The following is a 20,728-nucleotide window of genomic DNA, read 5'->3' as shown; positions in this document are numbered from 1 at the left end:
ATGCCAAAGAGTGGATGCTTTTGAACTGTGTTGCTGGAAAAGACTCTTGAGAGTCCCCTGGACTGCAAGGTGATCAGTCAATCCGAAAGGAAATCAACCCTGAATATTCATTGGAAGGACTGATGCTGAGGCTGAAGCTCCAATACTTCGGCCACCTGATATGAAGAGTTGACTCATAGGAAAAGACTCTGATACTCAGAAAGACTGAAGACAGGAGGAGGAGGGTCTGACAGAGGATGAGAGGGTTGGATGGTATCACCGACTCAATGGTATAAGTTTGAGCAACCTCTGGGAGGTAGTGAAGGACAGGGAGGTCTGACATGCTGCAATCCATGGGGTTGCAAAGAGTCAGACATGACTTAGCAACCAAACAACATCAACAACAAAGATGGTATTTAAGGTGAGGGCTTTGGACATTTTGGTGAGTTACTCAGTTCATCTGAGATCCTTCTGATATACATGTTATTCCCAATACCAGGAATGCCAGGTTAGATAACATACAAATATCAACTAATGTAATACACCATATTAAAAGGATAAAGGAGAAAGGCTATATTATCAACTTGATATCTGCAAAAAAGCATTTTACAAAGCCCAAAGCATTTTCATGATAAAAATATTCAACAAATCAGGAATAGAAAGAAATTTGATAAAGAGATTGTACAAGAAAGAAAAAAATATACAGCTGATATCATATTTGATGGTAAAAAACAATGTATTCTCCCTAAGATCAGAAATAAAACAAGGATGTTCAATCTCACCACTTGTATTCAACGCTATGCTAGAGCTTCTATCCAGGGAAATTAGGCAAGAAAAGTAAACAACAGCAAAACCAATTAAAACTAATAAATGAATTCAGCAAAGTTGCAGGGTATAAGATCATGTTTATAAACCTATTTATATTCACTAGCAATGGACAATCTGAAAATGAAATTATCAAAAAGGATGTTAACAGAATGAAAAGAAAAAGCACAAACTGGGATACAATATTTGTAAATTATCTATCACATAATTGCATATAGAATATATACAAAATTCTCAAAATTCAATAGTAACAAAATAAACCCAATAAAAGTGGTCAAAGAATTTGAACACTTCACTGAAAAGGATATATAGGTAGGAAACAAGCACATGAAAATATGCTCAACATTATTACTCATTAGGGAAAACTGAAATCAAACCTCAATAAGACACAATACAAACCTACTGCTAAGTTGCTTCAGTCGTGTCTGACTCTGTGCGACCCCAGAGATGGCAGCCCACCAGGCTCCCCCATCCCTAGGATTCTCCAGGCAAGAACACTGGAGTGGGTTGCCATTTCCTTCTCCAATGCATGAAAGTGAAAAGTGAAGGTGAAGTCACTCAGTCATGTCCGATTCTTCGCAACCCCATGGACTGCAGCCAACCAAGCTCCTCCGTCCATGGGGTTTTCCAGGCAAAAGTACTGGAGTGAGGTGCCATTGCCTTCTCTGACAAACCTACTAAAAGGGCTAAAATTAAGAGAAAAAAAAAAACTTGATCATACCAAGTATTGGTGAGGATATGTTATATCAAAAATGGAATATTACACAACCATAAAAGATAAATTTCTCATATATCCAAGAGCATAGATGAATCTCAAAATAATTATGCTAATTATGTTAAAGAAGCCAGACCAAAAAAGAAAAGTGTATACATGTATAAAGCAATTACATAACAGATGAGAAAATGCAAACTAGTCTATAGTGACAGAAAGCATACCAGTGGTTACTTGACAAGTAAGGAAAGGAGGAGCTGGATGAAGGATTACAAAACTACTCGAGGAAAATCTGAGGGTAAAAAAAATGCATTCATTATCTTCATCATACTATTGATTTTTCACAGCTATATACATATATTAAAATCTGTCAACTTGGATACTTTTAATATATGCAGTGGATTTTGTATAATCACACCTAAACAAAGCTGTTTTAAAAGGAAGAAAAAAAAATGTAAACGTTAAAGCTGTATAAGAACAAAGGAAAGGCTAAGATTTAATTATCAGTCCTGGAAAGCAGAAACAGTGCAACAGAGTCATTACCTGATACCAACACAAACATTACATGATAACACAGAATGTTACAAGGGCTTCCCAGGTGGTGCTAGTGGTAAAGAACCCAGTCAATGCAGGAGATGTAAGAGATATGGGTTCAATCCCTGGGTTGGGAAGATTCCCAGGAGGAGGGCACAGCAACTCACACCAGTATTCTTGCCTGGAGAATCCCGGGGACAGAGGAGCCTGGCAGGCTAAAGTCCACAGGATTGCAAAAATGTAGGACATGACTGAAGCAACTTAGTACACACGCACGCACAGAATGCTACACACACATACCAAAAAAAGGATAAACTAGAAACATTTTTAATCCACAGCAGCTAAACATTAACATCAGATAAGGATGAAAGATAAGCAAGAAAGAACTGAATATGATGTCAACTGCCACTAGAGACACAGCAAAGATTCTGAAGCACAGGTTCTGAAATCAAGCCGCCTTGGTTTACAAATCTTGCAACATTGATTGCATCCTGTGTGACATGGGGCACATATCACAACCTCTCCTTGCCCAGTCTCTCTTTCTTAAAGTGGAAATAAATCCCCTCGAAAGTGATTATTCTTTAGAAGGACTGAAGCTGAAGCTCCGACACTTTGGCCACCTGATGCCAAGAGTATACTCATTAGAAAAGACCCTGATGCTGGGAAAGACTGAGGACAAGAGAGAAGGGGGTGACAGAGGATGAGATGGTTGGACGGCATCATGGAATCAATGAAAATTCATTTGAACGAACTCCAGGAGATGGTGAAGGACAGGGAAACCTGACAAGCTGCAGTCCCTGGGGTCACAAAGAGTCAGAGACCACTTTGTGACTGAACAACAAGGTGATCTGGAGATGATTAACAGAGCAAGGCATGTCACATAGAAAGCTAATGTTCATGATGATTATTTTTTGATGATTCTTGGCAGTAGAACATACTATTCCCCACTTGAAAGAATCTGGCTCTTTGGAGCCATTCAAATGGCTGGTCCTGGGTCTGCTCTAATAAACATATAAGATGATCCTGGAACATCTAGTCTAACCAGGAAATGAGGAAGCTTTGAAAGACAGATAGAGTTATATCAGAAAAGACTCCAGTTAACTTGTATTAGTTCCATTGTCCAAAGATGGTATAATTTAGGGGGCAGGATAATAACTCAGTGTATTGAGATATATCAAATTTATTTAAACCCATGAGTTTATAATGATAGTGATAACAATAATGATATAGCACTCATTTTTCATCTCATTAGAAAACTAGCGAATTATTTTGAATACTGGTAAATAAAAGGAAAGACCTGGGCATTTATTCTGCTTTTGTTAACAATTTGTATTACACAGTAGCTAATAATGGGGAGTTTCTTTATTTTATAGAGGTATTCCCGCTTATAAAGAAAAAGGAAATGATGAAATTAGAATATCACCATCTTGCAACTCCTGATAAATGGATGTATCTAAGAATAATCCATAATATCTGTTAACATCCCAAGAAGAGAAACAACCAGGCATTCTGTGCCCTGTGACTGAGGAACAACTCTTCTAAAATATACAAACGATCAAGGCTTTCAACTTGAGGACCAATTTACTGAAAATACAGAGAGCAAGTGGCCATGTTAAACAGCCCCGTGCAAACAGTCTGAGAAATTTAGACTGTGAGAAACTCTAAAGGACAAACACCTAGCTTCTTGAACAACAGCAATAGCAACAACAACAAAATACAAAACAGAAATTAGATGGAGGAAAATGTGTGGATCAAAAAAGGCATATCAACCATTCATAATGTTTGGACCTTATTTGTATCTTGACTCAAACAAACTATCAAAACAAATGACAAACTATTAAAAAATCATAAGACAATAAAATATGTTCATGACTGGATATTTCATTATATTAAGGAATTATTGTTATTGATATAAAATGTGATATGGTATTATGGTTATGCTAAAGAGACATTTTTCAGAAATACTGAAGTATTTACAGATTAAATGATTGGAATTTTGGATTTCAGTATAAAGGGGAGATGAATTGGACATGGCTAAGGGTGAACATTGGTTCTTAATGGGATTATCTCTGCTTGTGTGTGCACTTTAATTTTTTCATTGTAAAATTTACCATCTGTTTAATGTAATATAATAAGAATATGGATTCTTTAAGCTGCATTATTTCCTCAGAAACTGACTTTCTTTTCAGTATGTTATCTTCCTTATAGGTATGGTTACATGAGGGTATCTGGACTGAATGGGTCCCACCCATCAAAATTAAGAAACTGACTAATCCAGCAGTCAAAATCAGATAAGCGGTTTCCTGAAATTTTCTGATCTGTGCCTTGCACTTATACAGCCTCTCAACTCTGCATATAAATGTATATACTTTCAGACTGTTAAAAACTACAGAGGCATAAAGGTCTTATCAGCTAGTAATGTACTGACCTCATGTGGGACAGAGCCAAGAATCTGAGTCACCACCAGTTTTGTCATTTAAAAGCACACAACAAAATATTTTGGGAAATGGAATAATTCACTTAGCTTGACTTGTGTTCCCTCCAGGTCAGATTAAAGGTATAGAAGAATAATGCAGTTCTCTATCACTGCTAGTGTTATACTTGCTATTTATCAGGAGTCTTGTCCCATCATTTCCCCCCTTTAACAAGCAATAAATTTATTTATACAGCCTCTGTACCTTGTTTACATTTTCCAGAGAAACCATACTTGTCACCCACAGGTGCTTTAGCTTGGTGGCATCTGAAGTGATGGGAAGCGTCTCTTGCAGCTTTAAATTCTCTCCCCAGATTCCTACTGAACCTTCCTTACTGATGGTGAGATAACGACTTGAACTTTTTAAGAAAATTACTCTTTGGATGGTATCCTTGTGTTTCACTGGGAGAAATTCAAGGTCTCTCCACTGGGGAACCACAGTTGCCTTTGCTTGTTCATCTTTCTCGTAAAGTGTTAACAACAGAAACGAAGTCAGCTTGTCCCAATTAATGAAGCCCTCTTGGGCCACATCCACTTTATCAAAGAGCTCTCCATATTCTTCCTTTGTGCCCCAACCAACAATCTCCGTCATCCTCTGCACAAACTCTTCTCTGGACATACAAATAGTTTGACTGGGCTCTGGGGGCTAGAAACAAGAACAAAAATAAGACATCAGTGAAAGAGATCTATCTTGTGCTACCCTCAAGGGTGAATCTCATCAGCAATTCTTCCAAGATGCAAAAAATACCTTCTGCCTTACAATGGTGTTATACTGAAGTGAATTTGGGCTGCGGAGCAAATAATTGACAAATCTGCAAGCTGACATCCTCAATCACAGATGTCCTTGTAATTGGCAGAGGGAAGCAGGAAAGTCAGAGATTTGATATGATGGTGGATGCAGAGGTCGGAGTGACACAGGACTGTGAACCAAGGCATGCAGGTGACCTCTAAAAGCTGGACAAGCCACGGAAACAGAGGGTCTCCAGAAGGAAGACCGTTTTGACCACAGCTTGATGTTAGCCCTGGAAAGCCCATTTTGGAATTCTGAGCTATAGAACTGTAAAATAATATAGTTAGGAGTTTTATGCTACTAAGTTTGTGGTAATGTGTTATAGCATCAATAGAAATGAATATAGTAGTTCAGAGAAAATAGATGAATCCCTGAGGAGTGTTTAGCATTGCCAGTAAAATGGTATCATGGGAACACTTTAATCCAAGAGCAAGAAGTCACCTCTATGAACACACAATTACAAAAACAGTGAAACCTTATAAGTTGATTTTGGTTATTCATGATAGTTATGTACTTTAATGGTTATCTTCTACAAACACAAAATTAGCGGATACTGAATGATGGCTTTTATGGAAACACACGGTTAGGTTTCTGTGAGCCTCTGGTCACAATATTTTCATCTACTGGTAAAATCATAATTTTGTTTTATGTCTGTTTCCATAGAAAGACATTTTAATATATATTGTTAATTCATTAATATTGAATTCATGGCCAACAGCACTGTAACTTATAACTGAATGGAGCTTATCTAACACATGTATTTTCTCCAAAAGGCACAGCATAGCCTTCTTGCACTTAGACAGAACTTTACACTACACTTGGGGAGCCATTTTAAAAAGTGAAAATCACCAAAAAAAAAAAAAAAAGCTCAAAATGCAAAAACTTTACACTAAGTGGAGCACAAATAGAATACCTTTTTATAAGAACTGGTATAAGAAGGCAAAGTGTGTACATAAAATAAATAGCTAATAAGAAGTTGCTGTATAATACAGGGAGCTCAACCTGGTTCTCTATGATATCTGAGACAGGTGGGATGGGGTTGGAGATGGGAGGGAAGTTCAAGAGGGAGGAGACATATGTATAACTATGGCTGATTCATGTAGATGTATGGAGGAAACCAACACAACATTGTAAAGCAATTATCCTTCAATTAAAGTAAATAAATTAAAAAATAAGAGAAGGCAGGGTATCATCAAGTTTGATCTCATCATGAAATAGACACACTGGAAGACTGCAACTTTTTGGCATTCTGTACATGGCTGTGAATGCAGAGTTCCAAAGAAAAGCAAGGAAAGATAAGAAAGCCTTCCTCAGTGATCAGTGCAAAGAAATAGGGGAAAACAATAGAATGGGAAAGACTAGAGATCTCTTCAAGAAAATTAGAGACACCAAAGGAACATTTCATGCAAAGATGGGCTCAATAAAGGATAGAAATGGTATGGACCTAACAGAAGCAGAAGATATTAAGAAGAGGTGACAAGAATACACAGAAGAACTATACAAAAAAGATCTTCACGACCCAGATAATCACAATGGTGTGATCACTCACGTAGAGCCAGATGTCCTGGAATGTGAAGTCAAGTGGGCCTTAGGAAGCATCACTACGAACAAAGCTTGTGGAGGTGATGGAATTCCAGTTGAGCTATTTCAAATCCTAAAAGATGATGCTGTGAAAGTGCTGCACTTAATATGCCAGAAAATTTGGAAAACTCAGCAGTGGACACACTGGGAAGGGTCAGTTTTCATTCCAATCCAAAGGAAAGGCAATGCCAAAGAATGCCCAAACTACTGCACAATTGCACTTATCACACACGCTAGTAAAGTAATGCTCAAAATTCTCCAAGCCAGACTTCAGCAATACATGAGCTATGAACTTCCAGATGTTAAAGCTGCTTTTAGAAAAGGCAGAGGAACCAGAGATCAAATTGCCAACATCCGCTGGACCACTGAAAAAGCGAGAGAGTTCCAGAAAAACATCTATTTCTGTTTTATTGACTATGCCAAAGCCTTTGACTGTGTGGATCACAACAAACTGGAAAATTCTGAAAGAGATGAGAATACCAGACCAGCTGACCTGCCTCCTGAGAAATCTGTATGCAGGGCAAGAAACAACAGGTAGAACTGGACATGAAAAACCAGACTGGTTCCAAACAGGAAAAGGAGTACATCAAGGCTTTATATTGTCACCCTGCTTATTTAACTTATATGCAGAATACATCATGAGAAATGCTGGGCTGGAAGAAACACAAGCTAGAATCAAGATTGCCAGGAGAAATATCAATAACCTCAGATATACAGATGACACTACCCTTATGGAAGAAAGTGAAGAAGAACTAAAGAGCCTCTTGATGAAAGTGAAAGAGGAGAGTGAAAAAGTTGGCTTAAAGTTCAACATTCAGAAAACGAAGATCATGGCATCTGGTCCCATCACTTCATGACAAATAGATGGGAAACAGTGGAAATAGTGAGAGACTTTATTTTGGGGGGCTCCAAAATCACTGCAGATGATAACTGCAGCCATGAAATTAAATGATGCTTACTCCTTGGAAGGAAAGTTATGACCAACCTAGACAGCATATTAAAAAGCAGAGACATTACTTTGCCAACAAAGGTCTGTCAGTAGTCACGTATGGATGTGAGAGTTGGACTGTAAAGAGAGCTGAGCACTGAAGAATTGATGCTTTTGAACTGTGGTGTTGGAGAAAACTCTTGAGAGTCCCTTGGACTGCAAGGAGATCCAACCAGTCCATCCTAAAGGAGATCAGGCCTGCGTGTTCATTGGAAGGACTGATGTTGAAGCTCAAACTCCAATATTTTGGCCACCTGATGTGAAGAGCTGACTTATTTGAAAAGACCCTAATGCGGGAAAGATTGAGGGCAGGATGAGAAGGGGATGACAGAAGATGAGATGGTTGTATGGCATCACCGACTCAATGGACATGAGTTTGTGTAGACTCTGGGAGTTGGTGATGGACAGGGAGGCCTGGTGTGCTGCAGTCCATGCAGTCACAAAGGGTCAGACACCACTGAGTGACTTAACTGACTAACTGACTGACTGACTGACATGTCTGTGAATGATCATGAAGGTGACTTGAGTTTTGATTTTGGGGACCCAAATAAATTATAACAAGTAGGCCAATTCACAAATACAAAATCTGACAATGATGAGAACCATCTGTATTCCAGATGGTAGTTTAATACTGACAGGCTGTTTAGTTTGGTGAGCTTCACAGTGAGAGAATCTGTTTTCCTACTGTCTCAGAACCAAAGGGTCCGATTTGACAGTAAGCACTGGGAGGCAGCATGTTGTAGAGCAGGTCAAACAATTGTAGGTTTAATCCTGGTTTCACCAGATATGTGGGAACTACTAGAAAGTTACTTCATTGTTGAGGCTTAATTTTCCCATCTGTAAAGTAGATATGCCAGTAGTTATAGCAAAATGCCAGTCTCAGGAAAATGATTATGAATGTTAAATGGCACATCAATAGATGAAGAAAAAAAACATTTGTCAAAATTCAACACCAATTTATAATTTTTAAAAAAATTCTCAGTAAACTAATAATAGAAAGAAAATTCCTCACCTTGAGAGAGAGTATCTACCACAAACATACAGCGTAACCAGAAACATCAGACTAAACAGTGAGAACCTTGCGGCATTCCTACTAAGATCAGGTACCAGGCAAGGATGTCTTCTCACCATGGCTTTTCAACACCATATTGGAAGCTCTACTTAATGCAATAAGACAAGAAAAGGAAGTAAAAGTATAAAGATTGGAAAGAAAGATAAACTGTCTTTGTTTATAGAAGATATGATTATCTATGTAAAATATCTGAAAGCACCAATGGAAAAACTCTTGGAACTATCATAATAAGTGATTATAGCAAGATTGTAGGACACAAGATTAACATTCAAAAGTCTATTGCTTTCCTATACACCAGAAATGAACAGGAAGAATTTGAAACTAAAACTACAATACCATTTTACATTAGCATCCTCAAAAATGAAATACATGTAAATCTAACAAAATGTGTGTAAGATCTATATGAGGAAAACTATAAAACTCCTATCAGCACAATCAAGGAATAAATAATTGGAGAAATATTCCATGTTAATAGATAGGAAAATTCACTTTTGCTAAGACCTCAGTTCTTCCCAAGACAACCTATAGATTCCATGCAATTCCAATAAAAATCTCAATAAGCCATTTTATTAATACTGACAAACTGACTCCAAGTCAACATGGAGAGGCTAAATACTGAGATAACACAATACTAAAGGATAAGAACAAAGTTAGAGGACTGACTCTACCCAACTTCAAGACTTATTAAACAATGACCAGACATTTGTGATATTGGCAAAAGAATATAAACCAGATCAATGAAACAGAATAGAGAGCTCAAAATAGACCCATGTAAACATGGGGTCACTAAGAGTTGGACACGAGTGAGCAACTTCACTTTCACTTTTCACTTTCATGCATTGGAGAAGGAAATGGCAACCCACTCCAGTGTTCTTGCCTTGAGAGTCCCAGGGATGGGGGAGCCTGGTGGGCTGCTGTCTATGGGATCACACAGAGTTGGACATGCCTGAAGCGACTTAGCAGCAGCAGAAGCAAACATGGTCAACTGATCTTTGACAAAGAACCAAAAGCAATACAATTGAGAAAAGATAACATCTTCAACAGTGCTGGAGCAACTGGACATTCATATAGCAAAAAAGTGAACTAGACACCGACCTTATTCCCTTTACAAACATTAGCTCAAAATGGATCACAGACCTAAATGGAAAACGCAAATGTGAACTACTCAGAAGTCCATCATTCTCATCTTTGTTGAATTTTTTTGATCTAAAAGTTCAAATAGGTGGAAATTTTTCAGTGACCCAGATATTAACAATGCGGAAGGAAATTTCAACCTAAAAACACTTCATTTGAGCCAAACTGAAAACTGTTTCTGAAAGCTAAGTAAATGTTGGCCCTTTGAACTATTACATAATGACATCAATCAATGCCTCAAATGTATGTTGTTATTAATCCATTTATTAATGTTATTAATCCATTTAACAAAAAAACCCAAAACACTGAGTCAAAATATTCTCTCCCTGTGAGTTTGTAATTTATTTTTATTTCTACAATCAAGAAACTGTTTTGACTGACAAATATCAAGGCAATTTCTTTTTTACATTCTAGAATATGGAATTGCAAATAGACCATAAACAAGGACAAAAATAAATTTTCTTCCCCAAATTAATACATACAATCAACTTCATAATTTTATGTACATTGATAGTGCCAATATACTCTGGGGGAAGATTTAAGAAATACTTCCAATTTATGAAATTGACAGATATGTGCAGTTGTACTATATCCTTGACAATTCTATTGCTGATTGTTCACTCGCTAGCTTTATTTGCTTTGGTCTGAAACTAAAACCAAGATTTTGCCAGACATTTGGTTATAATTTAGGAAGCTGTTTATTAAGAAATCCTAACTTGTTCAAGAAGCATTATACCTTGATCACTGTGAGATTTATGTTTATTAATTCTATCCGATGCCAGTTTTAATAAATTCAGTGTACAATTAAAATATATGAACTTTAATTCAAGCTCAGAATCATAAATGCATTAACTTTTACTGAACAATTAATTCTCATTTTATCAGTGGCCCCCACTTATGCTCTAGGAGTAGAATTCATTCACTCATTCAATTGTATCATTTGTATCACAAGTTGTAGTAGGGAGATTATGTGGTTGCATAATAGGAGCTTGAGATTCAGCTTGCACCTCTAAGTAGAGCTAATAACTAATGCTTAGAGCTGTTATCTGGAGAAGGCAATGGCAACGCACTCCAGTACTCTTGCCTGGAAAATCCCACGGACGGAGGAGCCTGGTAGGCTGCAGTCCATGGGTTCCCAAAGAGTCAGACACAACTGAGTGACTGGACTTTCACTTTTCACTTTCATGCATTGGAGAAGGAAATGGCAACCCACTCCAGTGTTCTTGCCTGGAGAATCCCAGGGACGGGGCAGCCTGGTGGGCTGCTGTCTATGGGGTCGCACAGAGTCGGACACGACTGAAGCGACTTAGCAGCAGCAGCAGCAGGATACCACATGGGGCCATTTAATGTGAGTTCAACACATTTCTTCTTATTATTTGTACATTATTATTTATTTACTATTGAAAGTCAAAAAGTGAAAATGTTATTCGTGTTTGATTCTTTGTGACCCCATGGACTATAGTCTGCCAGGCTCCTCTGTCCATGGGATTTCCCAGGCAAGAGTACTGTAGTGGGTTCAGTTCAGTTCAGTCACTCAGTCGTGTCCGACTCTTTGCGACCCCATGAATTGCAGCACGCCAGGCCTCCCTGTCCATCACCAACTCCCAGAGTTCACTCAGACTCACGTCCATCGAGTTGGTGATGCCATCCAGTCATCTCATCCTCTGTCGTCCCCTTCTGATCCTGCCCCCAATCCCTCCCAGGATCAGAGTCTTTTCCAATGAGTCAACTCTTTGCATGAGGTGGCCAAAATACTGGAGTTTCAGCTTTAGCATCATTTCTTCCAAAGAACACCCAGGGCTGATCTCCTTCAGAATGGACTGGTTGGATCTCCTTGCAGTCCAAGGGACTTTCAAGAGTCTTCTCCAACACCACAATTCAAAAGCATCAGTTCTTCAGTGCTCAGCCTTATTCACAGTCCAACTCTCACATCCATACATGACAACAGGAAAAACCATAGCCTTGACTAGATGGACCTTAGTCAGCAAAGTAATGTCTCTGCTTCTGAATATGCTATCTAGGTTGGTCATAACTTTTCTTCCAAGGAGTAAGCGTCTTTTAATTTCATGGCTGCAATCACCATCTGCAGTGATTTTGGAGCCCCCCAAAATAAAGTCTGACACTGTTTCCACTGTTTCCCCATCTATTTCCCATGAAGTGATGGGACCAGATGCCATGATCTTCATTTTCTAAATGTTGAGCTTCAAGCCAACTTTTTCACTCTCCACTTTCACTTTCATCGAGAGGCTTTTTAGTTCCTCTTCACTTTCTGCCATAAGGGTGATGTCATCTGCATATCTGAGGTTATTGATATTTCTCCCAGCAATCTTGATTCCAGCTTGTGTTTCTTCCGGCCCAGCATTTCTCATGATGTTCTCTGCATATAAGTTAAATAGGCAGGGTGACAATATATAGCCTTGACATACTCCTTTTCCTATTTGGAACCAGTCTGTTGTTCCCTGTCCAGTTCTAACTGTTGCTTCCTGACCTGCATACAGATTTCTCAAGAGGCAGGTCAGGTGGTCTGGTATTCCCCACTCTTTTCTCTAGGGGATCTTCCCAACTCAGGGATCGAACCCCGGTCTCCTGCATTACAGGCAGATTCTTTACTAAGCACCAAGGGAGCCCTTATTTATTATCAGTTGACTGCTAAAGAGTTTAAAGAATAAAAGAACTATAAATTGGGACTTTTTGGTGGTCTAGTCATTAAGTTTTCACCTTTTAATGCAGGCGGTGTGGGTTTGATCCCTGACCTGGGAGCTAAGATCCCAGATGCCTTGCAGCCAAAAAAAGCAAAACATAAAACAGAAGCAATATTGTGACAAATTCAATAAAGACTTTAAAAATAGTCCACATCAAAAATCTTAAAAAAGAAAAAGAGCTATAAAATGAATCATCATGCCAGCAATGACTATTCCCTGAGAATTTAGCTAAATTCATTTGTTGATTATGTGTATGTGTGTGTGTAAGGCACTAAAAATGGTCTTAAAAATGATCTTAGTGAGTCTGAAGAATATGTCCACTCACCCGGTTACCTGAAGCTCTCTGTTTCTATGACCAGTGGGGTCGTAGGAGCAGATGCTAGTTTTTGCCTTAATATGAAACAGCAAATGCACATTGTTTCAGCTGCTCTTCCTCAGAGGCACAAATATAAAACTGTCCTAGGTGAGTCCAGTGAAAGTAAAGTTTACCTCTTCTCAGCAACCAAGACTATTTCACATATATAACACTGACTTTTCATCACCATAATTGCAGCTCCTATCTTGTCTTGAGCTATTTATTGTGCCACTCTATGAATTTCAGGTGAGCCTGCAGTTCCTATCTTCTTGGCAATAGATAATTTCATGGAAAGAAGGAAGAAAATCCTTTATTTTAAAAATGAGTTTGCACATACCATGATTTAGTTGTTACAAACTCTCAATCTGTATTAGGTTCAGTGCTAAGTGACAAAATAATTTATCTCTGAGTCATCTTTGGATATATGTTTATATGTTTATATATAGGTATGCATAAATTTACATTTATGCTTATATATAGTAACATTTATATACATATAGATATGTATTTAAATTGGGCTTCACTGGTAGCTCAGCAGTAAAGAACCCGCCCACTATGCAGGAGCCACAGGAGGCATGAGTTCAATTCCTAGATGGGGAAGATCCCCTGGAGGAGGGCACAGCAACCCTCTCCAGTATTCTTGCCTGGAGAATCCCATGGACAGAGGAGCCTGATGGGCCACAGTCCATAGGGTCACAAAGAGTCAGACACAACTGAAGCAACTTAGCATGGCTTGGCATGTACTTAAATTAGTCCTAATTTAGTTAGCATCTGAGTTTTATGCCTGAATTTACAACATAATATTTGTGTGACCAAAAATCTTCCCAGGGTTTCATAAGGCTTCGGTAAAATAATATGTATATAAGGCCATCTTTAAACTGGAGAAGGAAATGGCAACCCACTCCAATATTCACTTCTGGAGAATCCCACGAACAGAGGAGCCTGGTGAGTTATAGTCCATGGGATCACAAAGAATTGGACATGACTCAGCAGTGAACACTTTTCACCTTAAATGATTTTATTCAAGCAATATTTATTATTGTTGAAGACATCCACATCAAGTTAAATTCACAAGCATATAGTTAGTATAGCTAGCAAAATATTAAGAATTTAGGAAATTAGATTTCATTGTAAAACAGAGTACAAAATAATTCTGTCTCTTCAATTAAAAATGTAATTAGCATGGCTTTAACAAAACTGTCTTCCCATAGACAGTTTGTTCTAACTTGAATGTAGGACTTCCAAATAAAAACTACCACATAGTGTTTTAAAGTACACCCTTTCACTCCTATTAGTTTCACTCCTGTCGATCTTTTTGAGTAAAAATTAGTACCCCTGCATCTATTAGAACTCCTCTTCTAATAAAAGCAAAGGGTGAACGATCTATTAAAAAACATATTCTTATTCAGCCCTTGCTAAGATAATGTCAACAAATTTATTTTGCTATGTCTATGTAATGAGCGAATATGAAAATAACCAGTGAAGGCCTCCAACTGTTCCTGCAAGGAAGCTAATATACTCAGAATGTCTGGTTGATTATCTCAGCAAGCCCATCTTTAGACCTTTAAAAGTCTTCTTGTCTTCCTGAATCCCTTTCAGAGAATATTCTAAAAATCATTTTCTTTTGCCTGGAAAGCATCTTCTGCAGCTACAGTCAATCCTTGTGAGCTTTAAAAAAATTAAAAAGCATGAACTCTATAAAATTCTCTTCAGCTTTTCAGCTTTGTCAAGATTTGGATTTCACTGTAACTTATATAAAAATTGAGCACTAAACCTAAATTCAAACTTCTGAAAATACAGCTTTTTAAAATAATTGACAGCCCTTTCTTTTCATCAAGAAGAGATCATGTACTTTCAATTAGAACATATGAGTGTGCCAACCCATTTTTAAAATTATTTACTTTCTGCATGAAATAATTCATGTTTACTATAGAAAAGACAAAATATAGACAAGTCAAAATTTAAAATCCTCCATAATGCCATCAGCCTACCAGACTTTTTTCCTAGGCAGAAACAGAAATACTTATGCATTATTTACAAAATGGTATCATGACTTATTAATGTATACCTTGTGTGCTTTTTCCATTTTATATCATACCGTCTAGCTATGCCTTGTGTAATATATATTTGTCTTTAACATCATTTTAATGGCCACACAACCTTCTATGGAGAAGAAATACAATTATACTCCACATTATTAAAAACTTGAATTGTTCCAGTGCTTTTCCATTCCAAATAAACAACCCTGCAACAAGCATTCCTGCACATACATCTTTGCTTAGTTATCAAATTATTTCCTGAGGGAAATTCCTTAGAAGTGCTGCATCAAAGACTTTGCACATTCTTAGAGCTTTTGGTATATTTTGCCAAATCGTCCTACAAAAGACCAAACAAATTTACATTTTCATTAACAAAGTATGATATTGCTTACATGCAAGACCCTCACCAAGCTGGGGTATTCTTATTCTTTTTTAAGAGTCACTGATTAGTTTTTAAAAATAGTTCTAGTAAGCCTGAGCATTGACCTACTTGCTGGCAACACAGAGCGAAACATTTCCAAACCAGACACTTAATTCTTTGAAAAAACACGAACTCTTAGAAATGCTATTTATGTTTGTTTTTTCCTTAACTTTTCCCTATAGCAATATTTTATAATGAGTAAAAGAAAGATAATTTTTCTTCTTTTTTCCTATTCTGTAAACAGGGACTTGCCTAAGACAAGAATACAAGTTCTGCTTTAAAACTATGGAGAGAGCACAATTTTAAAACTATGGAGAGAGCACAATCCAATCTGGTCAGAAATCTGGGATATTTTTCAAAACTGATAGTGGGTTAATATGTCACACTCATTGCCCTTACCCATTGTAAAGCATTTTCCTTCAGATTCTGAAAATTAATGTCAAATGGTGAGTTTTAAGTCACTTAGAGAAATATTTCCATCCTCCTACCCATTGACCTATTTATTAATATATATTGAACATGTAGCCCATACAAGGTAGCATGAGGTAGATTTATTTATTCACTCATTGAACAAGAATTTGTCAAATGTCTGATCCATGCCAAACCAGCTCTGAATAAGACAGCAGAGATCTCTGCTCTTCAAATCCGTATACTGCAGTGAGGATCCCAAACATACTGATCACACTGAATGACATGTGGTTGTAGGTTATCAAAAGTAAAAACATCACAAGAATCACAGTAATTAATGCTTTTCCTAATTTCAAACTGAATTTAGAATTTAAACATGTCAAAGACATTCCATGAACTGAAATCTTTCATGGACCAGAAATCTTTCTTTCCTCTGGAAAAAAAAAAAAAAGTTTTTCTTAAGATGATAAGAATTCTGCAGGGCTTCTTTTTCTCTACATTAAAAAAAAATAGTATATTTATGGCTGATTCATGTTTTTGCATGGCAGATGCCAACACACTATTGTAAAGCAATTATCCAATTTAAAATAAATTTAAAAAAATAGTTTGTAGTAGGAACTCAGAATCTTGTTTTCCCCAGAACTGCTAGTTTTATCAATCACTTCACCAAAATTATTATTTTTTTCTGTCAAATTTGTGGCATGAGTTTTGGGTAAGGTTCAGTGCAGCTGAATGAGGATATACTATTTCAATGCATCTTCCTCCCCATCTCTCTAATTAAATTTAAAATTAGCATGCTGCTTCCTCACGCTTCATTCCATTGCACTTGCCTCAATTTCCCTTGGTTACAAAGTGCGTTAGTTATGAATATGTATTAGAGTTTGCTGTCAAACACTGTGAACATCTTCTGGAGCAGATTAGATATGTTATTTCAAAACAGATGCATCATTTTATATCATCCCCGCAATTTTCATCTACCAGTGAACATTCATAAGAGACTGAACAACAGAACAGAAGAGACTAGTCTGCCAGCCAAAGTTCACACTGCTCTTTTTTCTTGCTTCGTTGATTATAATTTTCATTTACATTATGATATCAATGATTCAAGAATTCAGAAATCTGAATGGAGTCAAATTTTTGTGACTAACAAAGACACGAACCTTGAAACCCCTGTACTGAATTGAAGGTTTAGAATTAAGCTCTCCCATACCCCGCCCCCCCCCAAAAAAAATCGGCTGCCCTTGTGGTTCAGCTGGTAAAGAATCTGCCTGCAATGCAGGAGACCTGGGTTCAATCTCAGGGTTGAGAAGATCCCTTGAAGAAGGGAAAGGCTACCCACTCTAGTATTCTGGCCTGGAGGATTCTACGGACTGTATAGTCCATGTGGTCGCAAAGAGTCAGACACAACTGAGCGACTTTCTTCATGCTTCATACTTCATACCCTAAAATTCAACATATTTCCTACCTAGTAAATAAGTTAGAAGTGAATTGCAGCTTCAGGATAAAAAGTCAATAAATCTTTCTCTTTTACATAAAGATTATAATTCCTAAGAAGTGTAACTGCTCATATCTTTTTTCTCTAAGCCCATGGAAGTTTTTAATTTTCTGCTATGGACCTAAACCATGTTCATCACTATCATCTCTTTTAACTAAGCTTAAAAACTTGGAGGGAGCAGCCTGACCAATGGAATGGTGTTGCCAAGAGACATTTGAGTTTTACGGATCCTCATTTGGAAATATCCATACAGTAGGATAAACATACACTGTTTTTAAAAACAATTGCTGTCTCTTAATTGGAAACCCATAGATGGAGTCAAAGAATTGCACACATCCATGAATTTCTGGCATATTAGAGCTGGAATTTTACAGAATCTATACCAAAACCTTTATTTAAAAAGAAGACACCAAGGCCCAGAGAATTAAAAGTAATTCTCTAAGGTCACATAGCTCACTGCTGCCAGAAATAAGGTTAGAATCTAGGATTTCTAATTTCTAACCACTTTAATCACAGCACAAATACACTGACTTCAGCAGAATCTGATTCTCTCTAGGATAACACATTCATCAGCAACAACAAAAACAGGAAAATATGAGGTTGGACTGTGTATACCCAAATCGCCTCGTGAAATTTTGATAAAAGATTTATACTGAGAATGCTGAAGCTTCCCTGGTGGCTGAGACAGTAAAGAAGGTCTCCTTGAGAAGAGAATGGCCACCCACTCCAGTATTCTTGCCTGGAGAATCCACGGACAGAGGAGCCTGGTGGGCTACAGTTCCATGGGGTTGCAGAGTCAGATACGACTGAGAAAGTAATAATTTTACACTCAAGATTTCTGATGAGGTACTTAAAATATACATATGAACTCTGAATCAACAAAGTAAGCAGGAAATGAGTGAGAAAGATTCCATCCCAGGCTCTAAAGGACAATTTTTTTTTTTTTTTACCGAATTGTTAGCTTTTTCTTGCTGTTGTATCCTTCTCAAATCAGAAATCCAATACTTCAACCAATCTCTGGCCCTAACACTTATTCCTTTGATGTCACTCTTCCATCCCAGGTGTCCAGCAAAACATTAGCCCTGGAAAACCATCTTCTTCATGCCTACAACCAGGTTGCTGAACAAATATCACAGAAATGGGCAGAATGGTGCCCCTATAATAAAATACATGATCTCCAACCTCAAAAACTCCCTCTTTTGCTAATAGGAACCCTTCCATGTTTCCTGTCTGAACTCATTTGCTTTCTTCAAACACCTACTTCATCATTTCCATGTCCATTCTTAACAGAAATCTGACTCTCACTCTCAGAAATGAAGAAGGAGAATAGAGAGAAGGAGGAAAGGGGAGTTGGGGGAGCATCAGTCATATGGGAGCTTCCTCAGTCTTCTGCATACACACAGAGATTGACCTGCATCTGTAGCCATTTCTTTCTTCCTTCCTGTGGCAACAGAAATTCTCCTGTTTCCTAGATATGTCCTTCCCCCACCACCTCAGTGAATATCTTCTTTTGCTGTCTATTGACTCCTTTTCATTAGCATTTCAATGTAATCAAATTACTTGAACTGTTAAAAATTTTACCCATTCCCATCTCTTTAAGCCACTGCCCCACCCTTCTCCTTTCAAACAGCCATCTTAAAGGAATCACATTCCTTCACTGTTTCAGTTCTCTCTCCTCCAACTTACTCAGTCTTTGCAATCCAGCTTCTTTCCCTTCCCCTTCACTGAAGCTGTTCTTACAAAGAATAAAAGCTTGTAGCTAAATCTTTTAGTGGATTCTTTCCAATTCTTATAAGATAAAATATACCAAGTTAATTTTGATGCCAAAATATCTTTGTTTCAGACTCTTGATACTCTTTAGTTGGAAAGTGAAACTTGAGGCACATGAAAGACATCAATCAAGAAAGAAAAAGGTTCAAGCTGCTCTAAAGGAGAGAAGAATAATTTGGTAGTTTTTGCTGTTTGATTAAACAGCTGGGAAGAGAATAGCATCAGACAGGGGCTGTGGACAAGATGGGAGAGAAGACACGGCCACTGAGAAAATTCCAAGGGAAACATAGCTCAAAAAAAATTATATAGAAATACGTAGCTTTTCATGTACCTCCCTCCATGTGACTTTAAGCCACTAGGATAAAGCCCCCCACATATACACACATCCTCAATCCCTTCCTCCGCTCTTCTGCTGAAGAATTTGGTCCTCATAACAGATTGCTTTGGGAGCTTTCCCTTCCCCGGAACTTCACAGTAGCCTGATCACACCACATTAGTGATGGGAAAAACTCCAGTCTTGTTTCTGGCAGTATTTACCAGTGTCTCTTCACTGACCAACGTCCACAGTTGATCAAGGTTGACGGTTAGGCAGAAGCTCTGCCAGAAAGCAAGGAAGTGATAAAAGATTGATTGTGATCCCTTGGACAGTAGCCCACCAGGCTCCTCTGTTCATGGGATTCTCCAGGCAAGAATACTGGAGTGGGTAGTCATTCACTTCTCCAGGAGACCTTCCCGACCCAGGGATTGAATCCAGGTCTCCTGAATTGCAGGCAGATTCTTTATCATTCTTTATTATCTTGGAGCCAACAGGGAAGCCTTAAAAGATTGGTGGAAACTTGTAAAAAGGATGTTGGAGCTGGTTTGAAGGGACTGACAAATTTGGGGCAATTTCCAATGTCAGAAAGAATAATGATGATGATAGATAATAATGCATTGAATAGAATAAATGAATTCATTAGTCATAGTAATACTCAACATACAGAGACAGAGTGATAATGAGGGAAGAAAACAAAAGGGGTGAGAAAGAAGTAGCCTCTTTTTTACAGAGTAATGCTATGTTTAGAACAGTCACTCAGTCATGCCTGACTCTTTGTGACACAATAGACTGTAGCTCGCCAGGCTCCTCTGTCCTCTGTTCTTGTGTCTCCTGCATTGGCAAGCAGATTCTTTACCACTGTGCCTTCTGGGAATCCAAAACCCCTAGTGGACCCACTTTAATCAAGGGATCCAACTTATAGCATCACCAATAATGGGACAAGCAACATGCTCTGCCTCTGATGTCTCAAGAGGTAGACATAACACTTCTTAAGAAGTATTCTTGCCAAAAATGGTGAACCTAAATCTAACAATGTACCTAAATCAAATTAATGAGAAAATGCAGATTGTAAGATGTTCTAGACATGGCATGACTGCTCAAAAATGTCTATATCATGATAGATCACAAAAAGTA

General features: G+C 37.8%; 1 protein-coding gene across 1 annotated transcript in view; it reads right to left on the bottom strand.

Moving 5' to 3' along the window:
* WDR49 (WD repeat domain 49) overlaps positions 1–20,728 on the bottom strand; it is a gene marked incomplete at its 3' end in the record, with an annotated part of 163,306 nt that overhangs the window by 127,237 nt on the left and 15,341 nt on the right. Inside the window, exon 2 of the mRNA XM_052645401.1 lies at positions 4,729–5,169. Within this exon, the coding sequence (XP_052501361.1) occupies positions 4,729–5,169 (441 nt within the window). The remainder of the gene's footprint in view (positions 1–4,728; positions 5,170–20,728) is intronic.

Source organism: Budorcas taxicolor, chromosome 1, assembly GCF_023091745.1.
Source record: "Budorcas taxicolor isolate Tak-1 chromosome 1, Takin1.1, whole genome shotgun sequence".
NCBI classification, from domain to species: Eukaryota; Metazoa; Chordata; class Mammalia; order Artiodactyla; family Bovidae; genus Budorcas; species Budorcas taxicolor.
This window is presented reverse-complemented; position numbering and strand designations above follow the sequence as displayed.